This window comes from Mixophyes fleayi, chromosome 6 (genome assembly GCF_038048845.1).
Source record: "Mixophyes fleayi isolate aMixFle1 chromosome 6, aMixFle1.hap1, whole genome shotgun sequence".
In the NCBI taxonomy this organism is placed as follows: domain Eukaryota; kingdom Metazoa; phylum Chordata; class Amphibia; order Anura; family Limnodynastidae; genus Mixophyes; species Mixophyes fleayi.
In genome coordinates this window covers 44,168,841-44,180,896 of record NC_134407.1, presented here as the reverse complement: position 1 = coordinate 44,180,896, position 12,056 = coordinate 44,168,841, and the positions used below count along the sequence as shown (strand labels likewise).

General features: G+C 37.3%; 1 protein-coding gene across 1 annotated transcript in view; it reads right to left on the bottom strand.

Annotated features, from left to right (window-relative positions):
* PCDH15 (protocadherin related 15) overlaps positions 1–12,056 on the bottom strand; it is a 945,519-nt gene that overhangs the window by 190,210 nt on the left and 743,253 nt on the right. The window contains exon 23 of the mRNA XM_075216373.1: positions 4,080–4,220. Within this exon, the coding sequence (XP_075072474.1) occupies positions 4,080–4,220 (141 nt within the window). The remainder of the gene's footprint in view (positions 1–4,079; positions 4,221–12,056) is intronic.

Below are 12,056 nucleotides of genomic sequence, written 5' to 3'. Positions count from 1 at the left end.
CCATATTTTGGAAGAGTGTCCTAAACTATCACCAGTCTGGAGAGACATTGGAGACTTTATAGCCCTAATATTCCATTTTGATGTCTTTGTCTCACCAAAACATTTCCTGCTTCTTGTCCCAGATCCTTGAGCAGCCTGACGCCAAAACAATCTTATAAGGCACATAATATGCACCATCATCTGCCAGCTAATGACAGACTGGAAGAATCTCTTCAGCCCAAATCGCAAACAGTACTCAACAGTCTGGTATATGTACCGAATAGAATATTTTAACTATAATAACAATAACTCAGCCACATCTTTCTGTAAAGCCTGGGGATCTTGAGCTATTCCTTTTAATGGGAGATTACTTATAACTGCTTTATATAGTATCCAAGGATACTTATTAACCATTGGAATCCTCTTCATTCAACCAACCCTTTAATATGTTTGACTACTGGTGCATCTCCCCCATTCCTCCCCGCTATCGCTCTCTACTTACCCAAACAAAAAAAACCTGACCTATCTGTGCTATGTTATACTTTGCAAAATGATTGTATGAATTAATTACTATAGTTCAAACTTTATGATGTCATGTTGCTGCATGGCTATGTCGACCTCCTCATAAACTTGTTAAAAAAAAAAACAACTTATTGAATCAGAGGGACTATATATGTGAACCTCTTTACAACTGGCCAGTGGATTTTTTTTTAACACAAAGGTGTAATAGAATAAATAGCAATTGTTCTAGAGAAAAAAAAATAGAATAGAATATTTATATTAGGTGCATGGTTTATAAATCTGATGGTTATAGTAATTAATGAATTACACAGAAAAATGCTTGTTATTAAATTATTATGACCATAATAAATATTCATATACACATATTTTATACAAACTTTTTAAATAGATCAAACACCTAGTACTGTTTTGGTTTACTTTATAAATCACTCTTAACTATGAAGTGGTTTTGGCAATTGTTTTAAGAGATTTTAAATGAAGCAGAAAAAGGGTTTTCTAAAGGTGATTTTATCCATCACAAACAAATGCGACAACATACTTATTTTCCCATCAAAACAACTTAATGCATTGAAGAACGATGGGTCGTAACCTCTACTGGAGCAACGAGATGAGATGTCACAAGCGCAGACAAGCAGAACTGTCTCCTGCTTTCTATAGGATGCAAAACACTTATACTGTATCAGTAAATCAATGTTTTATATATTTAGACCAGATGTGAATATTATTTTTTTTTTTTTATTTAGGACAAACTGTCATTTCATTTGGTAACACATTTTAATAAAAAAAAAATAGAATATTAAAGGGGGAAAAATTCAGAAATAGAAATAAACTGCACTTAAGCTTGAATCTTCCTTTTGTTATTTTAATGTCGTCCAATATAATGCTAAATTTATTCTATGATATACTGTATAACATTTGCAGTGATCAAATATGTGTACTATATAAAGTGTGTTCTTTTTTAACTCTTTATTACATTATTTTCATAGAAACATTGTCTGGTTACATACAAAACCACAAGCTTACATTTCAGTGACATCTAAGCTAATGATAGAGCATGTTAACACATGGAAATTGTAATGATATTGTCCCAAAGTTTCCAGAGATGAAATGCACATTATTCTGCCAGTAGCAATTTTTGTATGGTTATCAGCTGATAAACAGTAATCCAGGGCTGTCCGTGATAGCCCAGATCCTATAAGAGCTGATGCTTACATTGCTTATGCCCTAATGCGGAAAAGGGCATAAGCAATGGTTTTCATAAAAAAAAAAAAAATATATATAAAAATACAACAGCACTCTACATACACATACTACCCATGTCTTACCTGGTTACAGTTATATATTTATATTTAAAACCCCTAGGCCAGGTCTGGTCAACCTGTGGCTCTCCAGGTGTTGTGAAACTACCAGCCCCAGCAGATAGCTGGCATGGTATGCTGGGACATGTAGTTTCATAACACCTGGAGAGCCACAGATTGACCAAGCCTGCCCTAAGGAAAATCAAGGCTCTTATGTTTAAAGTGCTACCTGTCACATATACACCAATTTTGTTGGCTCAACTAATTCATGAGAATTCAATTTATCCTTTCACTAGAACCAATGTATAGTGACCAATATTTAAACATAAGTCCCAGGGCCACATTCCGCCTCGACAAATACAGCTAAATATTTTATAGCAAAGCATAAGGGACAACCGTAGATCTCTTATTTAGACTTTTGTGTTTCATGTGTGCTATTCTTATTTCTACCCACCACCATTTCCCCTGCTTTTCCTTGGCTCTTAGACAAAGTGTGGTCCACTTTCAATATGTGAAATACTCTATATGTCCACCTCTCCATTATTAAATATTTATTACAGACCAGCAACTAGAGTCTCAAAATCATATCCCATAATCCCCAGTGCTTTAACCCCTTGTAAATGTCCCACAACCATTAGTTTTTATAAATCCAGCCATGCATATGTTGATTTTAAAGGAAACCAGACTTTCCTAATTTTTTTTACCTAATTATTTGCGTGCCCCCAACTCTCCCCCCCACTCTAGAACTTCAGTGCTTGTGCCTGTGATAGAAGGTAGGGGGTTGGGATTGCAATAGAAAAAAACATTTATTACAGAAAATACGTAGGTACACTCTACTGCTATGATTCAGGAGTTACATTTATCAATTACTATGCCTCAAAAACATAACAGTGTAACTCTGTAACCAAAACCTGAGTCTTCATAGATCCCATACATGCTACATCCCTTGACTCTTGCCCTTCCACTACTATCCAGAATGTCCAGTTCTTTGGACATTCTTTTTACATAGCAATTTCTTCGACCCTTGGTGTGAACTACTTACCACTACTCCTGACTTCACATTACTTTAATCTCTAACAAAAAATTCTTTAGGATAAACTATAATTTTGTTCTTTCATGTTTTCTTTTATCTTTCTCCTCTATCCCCACTACCCCATGATCAGGTCATATTCTTCTCATAACTACTCACGCTATACTTTATTGTAAACATAACTTGCATTGATTCACTTGTCACCTTATAGGAGGCACAGAAAAAAACCCAGTTCTGAAGCGCTCTTCTTTCTATTAGATCATCACCAGACTTTCAACATAAAATTCTGGGAATATCTATTTTATTCCCTTGTGAAATGGAACTTTAAATGTAACTTTATAAGATGGAATTCTGCTCTTTGCAGGCCCCCTTTTGCGAGTGTAGAATATAGTGTTTTTCTATGGCAACTTTTCAATAGGATAGGAAATACAACAGTGGTTCTTCAGCCAACAGAAACAACGTAGCCCTGAAGGTCACCTTTCTGCTGACAACATTCTCCTCCCCTCCTAAATCTATATGAGCTCCTTGCCAGCTTATCAAAAATATTGGGCCAAACAGTGAATAACGATAAAACAGTAAGGATGAATTTATATTTTCCTGCACCTGGTCAAACTGATCAAGCTTCAATGTGGCTTGCTGAAATCTATATTTCCCTTTGAATATTTGATGTGTAACTAGCACATACGAATAACTAAAAGCCACCTTCCCTCTTTTCTGGCATCCTGAGGAAAACAGAACTATGTTCTTCCATAGGCTTAAAGGCAGACTGAGTTTTCCTATCCTAGTGTCATACTATCAAGTGGTGCAAATCTCCTAACTCACCTTGTTGCACTCTGTCAATGTTTCACAACCACCCACATGGTGATTAACTGATGCAATTGTTGGTTTATTCAGACATTCCACTCCAGCCTGGAATATTGTTTTGGAATCAGATTGATTTGAACCTTCTGCTAGATTTTTGTGCTCACACCTCAAAAATGTGTGATGTTAATTGCCAAAACATGAGACAAAAACACAACACGTATAGTACCTCACTACTGATTGAATCAATACCCATTTGTTACACTAGTGGTGGGAGATAGGAGATAAATAAAAGAAATAATGTCCTTAGTAAACTGCACTGCTCTTGTAATCCTAGATGACTTGCATGGTACACTTCAAGAAACTAAAAGGAATGGGATTTTGTATCCCTGACCTATGGACAAAATAATGGGAAAAAAGCAAAATACATGAAAAGTTGATATTCTTACTCTGAAAATTGTGCTGGGGTCTTCATTAAGATTAACCCTTGTTATAACACGACCAGTGTTCTCTTCCACATCAAATATGCTAGCACTGTATGGAAACAGGACCACGTCAACCCTGTATCTGACATGACTTGCAGGCGTACCCTATGAGAGATAAAGAAACACAAATTGTCATGACATGCTGATCTTAGTAAAAACATATAGCTAGACTAAAAAATTTGCACATTTGGGTATTTATTGAATTTTCAAAAACATTAATAAAGATGTCTAATAATTATGTAAGTAAAGAAGGTGCAATTTAAAACTAAACTGAACAAAAATAGCAAAAACACCTTAACATTAAGGTACAGCATAACCTAAAAATATACCCATAAAGCACAGGTTATTTTGTTAAGTGGAACTACTTATTTTCTGCAAACACACTCTGACAATCTTTACAAAAATTTGTCATTTAATAATGCACCCCCAGAACACATATGCCATTTTGTGACGCACCTATATTTGTGCAAATGCGTCTTTAGATAGTAGTAGAGTCTGCCGGTAATCCAACATTTTTCCATGCAAAGATCTGGGTGGGTCTGTGCTAAATACAGTTGGGTTCACCTATGTTCTTCAAATTGTGTCCACATGCAAAAGTTCCATTTCGTTTTGCATATGAAATTTATCAGGCTGTTCTATGGGTAGCGGGCGGCTGCAGAGCCTGTTTATTCTTGTCACTGAGAAAAGTTCCCTGGTTCATGGTCAAATTATCTTTAATAAATATTCTTGCAAAACAGAGTCTGACACTCATGGGTCTTGTACAAAAAAACAATAAAAAAAGGTTTATTGTAACACCAATGCTTTGGTTCTCCTTAGTAATTTTTACAATACCTATTTTCAACTGTTTATCCATCTATTTGCACTACTTTAGAAAATAATTTGAAAATGTCTCTCTATTGTGCCACCTCCTGGAAATTATTATGCATCCCAGACTTTGTTTAGAAAAGTAATTCACCCCTTACTTGATGCACTCATCTTAAATTTGAAAAAACAAAAACAGATCACACAAACACAAAAATATGACACAAAAAAGTGGTGGTAGCATAGAGGATGAAGGAGTACAAACATACGATGCGTCGTAAGATGGGATTGGGGTTACCATCTTCTGGGGTAGATGACTGAACTTCATACACATCAGCCAAGGATTTCACACCAGTCTATTGCTTTGGTTTAACTAGCTACAGCTAGTTTTATTCACCAGCAACAAAATAAAACAATACAAACAAAAGACCTAGCCTGTCTGACTTCTAACTAATACAGTCATGGCCAAAAGATTTGAGAATGACACAAATATTATTTTTCACAAAGTCTTCTGCCTCAGTTTTTATGATGGCAATTTGCATATACTCCAGAAAGCCATGGAGAGTGATCAGATAAATTGCAATTAATTTCAAAGTCCTTCTTTGCCATGACAATGAACTTTATCCCCAAAACAACATTTTCACTGCATTTCAGCCTTGCCACAGAAGGACCAGCTGACATCAGGTCAGGTGAAAGTGTCGACAAGGACAAGGCTGGAAATCACTTTGTCATGCTGATTGAGTTAGAATAACAAACTGGAAGCTTTAAAAAGATGGTGGTGCTTGAAATCATTGTTCTTCCTCTGTTAACCATGGTTATCTGCAAGGAAACACGTGCAGTCATCATTGCTTTGCACAAAAAGGGCTTCACAGGCAAGGGTATTGCTACTAGCTATATTGCACCTAAATTAACCATTTATCGGATCATCAAGAACTTCAAGGATAGAGGTTTAATAGTTGTGAAGAAGGCTTCAGGGCACCCAAGATTGTCCAGCAAGCGCCAGGTCTGTCTCCAAAAGTTGATTCAACTGCGGGATCGGAGCACCAGTGCAGAGCTTGCTCAGGAATGGCAGCAGGCAGATGTGAGTGCATGTGCACGTACAGTGAGGAAAAGACTTTTGGAGGATGGCCTGGTGTAAAGAAGGACAGCAAAGAAGTAACTTCTCTCCAGGAAAAACATCAGGAACAGACAGATATTCTGCAAAAGATACAGGGATTAGACTGCTGAGGACTGTTGTAAAGTCATTTTCTCTGATGAATCCCATTTCAGATTGTTTGGGGCATCTGGAAAAATGCTTGTATAGAAAGAAAAGGCCAGCACTACCATCAGTCCTGTGTCTTGCCAACAGTAAAGCATCCCATTCATGCGTGGGGTTGCTTCTCAGCCGAGTGAGTGGGCTCACTCACAATTTTGCCTAAGAACAGAGACATGAATAAAGAATGGCACCAAAACATCCTCCAAAAGCAACTTCTTCCAACCATCCAAGAACAGTTTGGTGACGAACAATGCCTTTTCCAGCATGATGGAGCATCTTGCCATAAGGCAAAAGTGATAACTAAGTGGCTCGGGGATCAAAACATCGAAATTTTGAGTCTATGGCCAGGAAACTACCCAAACCTTATTCCCATTGAGAACTTGTGGTCAATCCTCAAGAGGCGGGTGGACAAACAAAAACCCACAAATTCTGAAAAACTCCATGCATTGATTAGACAAGAATGGGCGGCCATCAGTCGGTATGTGGCCCAGATGCTGATTGACAGCATGCCAGGGCGAATTGCATAGGTCTTCAAAAAGAAGGGTCAACACTGCAAATGTTGACTCTTTCTATAAACTTAATAATTGTCAATAAAAGCCTTTGACACTTATGAAATACTTGTAATTTTACTTCAGTATACCATAGCAACATTTGATAAAAAGGTCTAAAAACACTGAAGCAGCAAACTTTGTGAAAATGAATACCTGTGTTTTTCACATAATGTTTGGCCATGAATGTTCACAGGACCACCTTGTCTGAAGTGAAGTGAAGGACCTAGTGTCCCACACACATACAAAACAATTGCACTTACTAGTAATAAATTACAGTCTCTCTTAGCAGGCATCCATGATGAATGGAGCTTGCACTTCTCTCTTCATTCATAATCCCAGGGACCCTTGCCAGCTACTCCTGCAGCTGAAGCCAATCCCTGTGAGATATATATCTCCCTTTAATAACTTTATCAACACTTTTGTCACAAATAAAAATAAATAACTTCTATGAAGCTTTGTTCCAGGGGCGGATTGGCCATAGACCTTACAGGGAAGATTACCAGTAGGCCGATGGCCTAACGAGGCCACCTGGAGGCCACCTCAGATTTTCCCGGGGGGCGCGTTTGGATGCGGCGGAGGGAGGCACGTACAGGAAAGCAATCTAAAATATTGGTGTTCAGTAGGCAGCAACAGGCAGCCAATTGCTAGGCTCCCACAGTGCTGTTCGGCAGACAAGAAGTCTGACTTCACTTCCTGTCTGCCTGATGTGAGAAGAGACGCTGCTCAGAGCAACTGAAGGTAAGTGAGGGGGGCTTAGTATACTATACTATACTAAGGGGGGTCCTATACTATACACAGGGGGACTACCTATACTATGCTATACTAAGGGGGCTGCCTATACTATACTAAGGGGTGGCTGCCTATACTATACTAAGGGGTGCTGCCTATACTATACAAAGGTGGGTTACCTATACTATACTATGGGGGGCTACCTATACTATACTATACTAAGGGGGGCAACCTATACTATACTATACTAAGGGGGCAACCTATACTATACTATACTAAGGGGGGCTACCTATACTATACTAAGGGGGGCTACCTATACTATACTATACTAAGAGGGGGCTGCCTATAGTATACTATACATTTGCCCTGCATGGCTTTAGAGATGACCCACTGTGTGTAAAGTCATCACATCTAGGTTTTCCTAAATGTTACTACAACCAAATTCCTGTAGTTCTAAATCCCGCCTACTTTTGTGTTGGCCCCACCTACAGTTATTTTGGTCCCGCCGACATGAGGCCACTTCAATAATTTTTTCCAGGGCCACTTTAAGTTCCCAATCCACCCCTGCTTTATTCAACACATAGCCTCTTGTCCCTGCAGCTTTTGGGGCCTGTTTTTTCTACCATATAGATCAGAGGTGCTGAAACCCAGTCCTCAAGAGCTACCCACAGGTCATGTGTTCAGGATTTCTGTCTTTAGAAACAGGTGCGATAACTACTGATCCAGTCATATAGATTAACTCATTTGTGCATAATTAGAAAAAGAAATCCTGAAAACATGAACTGTTGGTAGCTCTTGAGGACTGTGTTTTGGCACCTCTGATATAGATGCTCTGTAGATTTCCAATTGCTACTTTACTCTTTAGTATTCAAATGTGAAAACATTCCCCCCTAACCGTTATTTCCTTTTCTACTTACAACCCATACACACTTCAAGAAATCTCTAAGATCACAACCTTATATTATAAAACTCAGTAATGATCATTTATGAATATTGAGAAATGTTGGCCTGTGCTACAAATAAGTATTTTCTCTGATTTTTTGTGTGTAATTTTGTCAGTTTTTAATTTTATGCCCATGATTTAGAGAGCCAAGATGGTGATCACTTTAGAGAAGCTAACCTTTGGCTTGGTGGTGAATGTAATGTACCTAAAATATGTACCTAATTCTGCATCCAAATGTAAAACCGAATTACTAAGTAGAACAAGACATTTAAGTGCTAAGTGCCAGAGACTGCACATATTTGGGCATTCACAGTTTATTGAGTGTTGCAAAGCCTTTATGCAGCCCATTCTCATGTTCTCAGGTGGCATTATTACTATTAATCCTTTGTACATTAATTAACATTTTGTATGGCAAAGCACATATATGCACACATGACCTAATATAACTAAAATATTCAAATGTACAAATGTGACACATGAAAGATAGCCCTGACGTATCCTTATTTTCAGAACGTTTCCTTTTGTAGTAACACAAATTAATATTGCGGACAGCAAGCCCGAAAAAAGTTACGAAATAGGTCAGTGCAGTGGCAAGAAGCAAAATTAGGCACATACCAATCTGTGCACCTGTTGCTTAAATCTGTAAATTTGCACAACGTAGACCTAGCTGTGTTCTTGCATTTTTTCTAATTCGTAAATGACCACTGGTGTCTCTTCATCAGAAGACTTTTCCCAAGTGCTCTATCTGTAAAGTTCAAGTCTGATTATTAAATATTATACTAAAGTATAATAAATAATCATAAAACCTTTGTTTTTGTTTTCAATTACAAATGAACAGTTTTTGGAATGAGTGGATTGAATAATATAGTTGAAATCAGATGTTTTGCAAACATTTGTGCAGCATGCATGTTACAATAGTATGGTCTCTCTAGAAATCCACCGTAATCATAGATAGCTAAGTATCAATTTGAGTTAATTTATTGCTGTGAGAGGGGCACATTTAACATTTGGCACTGCTAGCACAAAATTATCAGTAAGCCAGATCTGCAATCAGTGGGATATAAACACAGACAGGATGTGCTGGTCAAGTCAAAATTACCCATAATATTCTAAGAACAATATAAACAAAGTGCTACCTTTATACTGGAATATGTCGCTGTGAAGTATGATATGCACGGGCAGCAACCAGAACCGGTCTACCCCTTTCTCCTTTTATGTTGTACAATGGCTGTAATTCTTATGTTTTTAACTCAGATCTGCTGTCTTGACAATATTATTTATTTATACTATTGTTAATTTATATAGCGCCAATCATCTTTTGTAGCGCTGTACAGAGGATATGTAGTCATTCACATTAGTCCCTATTGGAGCTTATAATCTAAATTCCCTACCACACACACACACACACACACACATACTCTTGGGGCTAGATTTGCTAAGCTGCGGCTATGAAAAAGTGGGGATGTTGCCTATAGCAACCAATCATATTCCAGTTTTCATTTATTTAGTACCTTCTACAAAATGACAGCTAGAATCTTATTGGTTGCTATAGGCAACATCCCCATTTTTTTCAAACCCGCAGCTTAGTAAATCTAGCCCTTGGTCTATTTTGCCAGAAGCCAAATATCCTTCAAGTATGTTTTTGACCTTTGGTAGGAAATTGAAACATCCGGCGGAAAACCCACACAAACACATACAAACTTCACATGGAGAGTGTAATGGCCTTATGGCCTTATGGCATTCTTAAAATCATGTTGATGAAACCCAATCTACTCTATAAGATGTTTAGCTTCCCTGCTTGTCCTCCACCAGATAGGTCTATTGTTTTAACTAGTAAATATTGATCTGTAGGTAATATGTAAAATTGGAGCAAATTGTGGAAAAAAATATTATACCAATTCTATTGTACACTGTAGAAAGGGTACTTAGGTTTTTTACTTCAGCATTGCACACATCCCAATTATTAACTTTTCTTCAGTAGGGGAGTAATTTTTCAACAAATATCTTACTATGCCATCGCATACAAGATTTCTCTTTGGCAGAACAAGAGGGCAACACATAACACATAATATTTAACAATTTGCAGTGTGGATGTAAAACAGGTGTCAAGTCAACTCCCTCCACTAAGGGGCAGCTTCAATTAGCCGCGACCATGAGATTTGACATAAAATCTCTGCAGATTTTTTCTCGCGGCTCATAAGGCTGCAAGCAAAAACTAGCAGAGAAAATACCGTACTAACGGTAAAAATGCGCAGTCGCGTTGTTCTATAGAACAATGCGGCTAATTGAATCTGCTCCTAAATGTACAACTGTATGCGTCCAAATGGAAAATTTTGATTTTTTTTTTTCCCGCTACTCAAAATCTAATTTTTATATCTGGCCAATCATAGACCTATGATATGTCCTAACGTAAGCAGCAGTTGACGGGAACATAGTTACTTACCTTCCTTTTCAAATAAACCATGGTATTTCCCAAATTGGTTATATACAGTATTGAGACTCTGTAAGACTAATAGATCTCAACTGTCAAAAACTGCACTGTAACCTTTTGTTACCTTGAAAGACTTTTTGATGAATGTCTGCACAGATGACAGAAAAGGTATGTCTGAATCATAACATATGCTGTATAACTTTACATTTTGCAGATACGCTGCCAAAAACTAATGTTCTCATATTATAGAACTGCCAGTATAAAGCTATCAACACTTTGTAGCTGGTCATAACAGAGAGCTAACAAAAGGTTGTCATAGAAATATTAGTATCATTAATCATGTCTCCTTCAGTACTTAGTTTTAACAGAACAGCAGAGACATTTTTGGTGAATATTAATATAAAGCATTTAAATATACTTAATTTTGTGTAAAAGCCATCACCTTTATAACAAAGAAAGCTATGTATTCTCTTAAACCATAGAAAACGTAATCCGTAAAATGAATAATGACAGAAAATATATGGATTCTCCAAATGCCTCCTGTAATGTCATTTAAAGGAGAAAAATGAAATTTGTATGCAGTTCTGACAGACTCCCACCGCCTATGTCATCTTACTTACATCATCAATCTATCAAGCAGAATGACATATCTCTATTTGACATCAAAACAAATGTATTGTTAACAGCTTATAATTTCCCTTTTCTTTAAATTAAGCCTAGTGATTTTGAGTCTAAAATCAATAATTCTAGCATACTATGGAATGCTGTAAACTAAAACGTGAATTGTTCTGAAATGCTGGGAGTTGTGGTAATTTAGTGCTTTTTCATGATGCCGCCCACAGCAAGAAATCATATAACTTGAACACTGAGGATATTTTTGTAATAATACAACATATTAATTTGTCCTGCATTAATTGAGAACTAAGATATTTAGTTCATGCAACTGTGAAATGATGATATGGGTCCACGAACCACTTATAAGTATCGTCCACCTGTAAGTCATGAAGTTATCTATGGCTCTTCCGAACATCATTAGGTTCTAGTGAAGTGGACATATGTCACACTGATACATGTCATGATCTGCCTCCTGCAGCTCCTGTCTGCCAAGTACTATGTTGGATTTTTGCATTTATATGTATCCTCCCTGCAGTACCCCTGTTTCACCAAAGGGGCCACTGTGGTATTTGGACTGATCTCCTCCCTGACAGAGCTAAGCTCATTATTCCAGGAT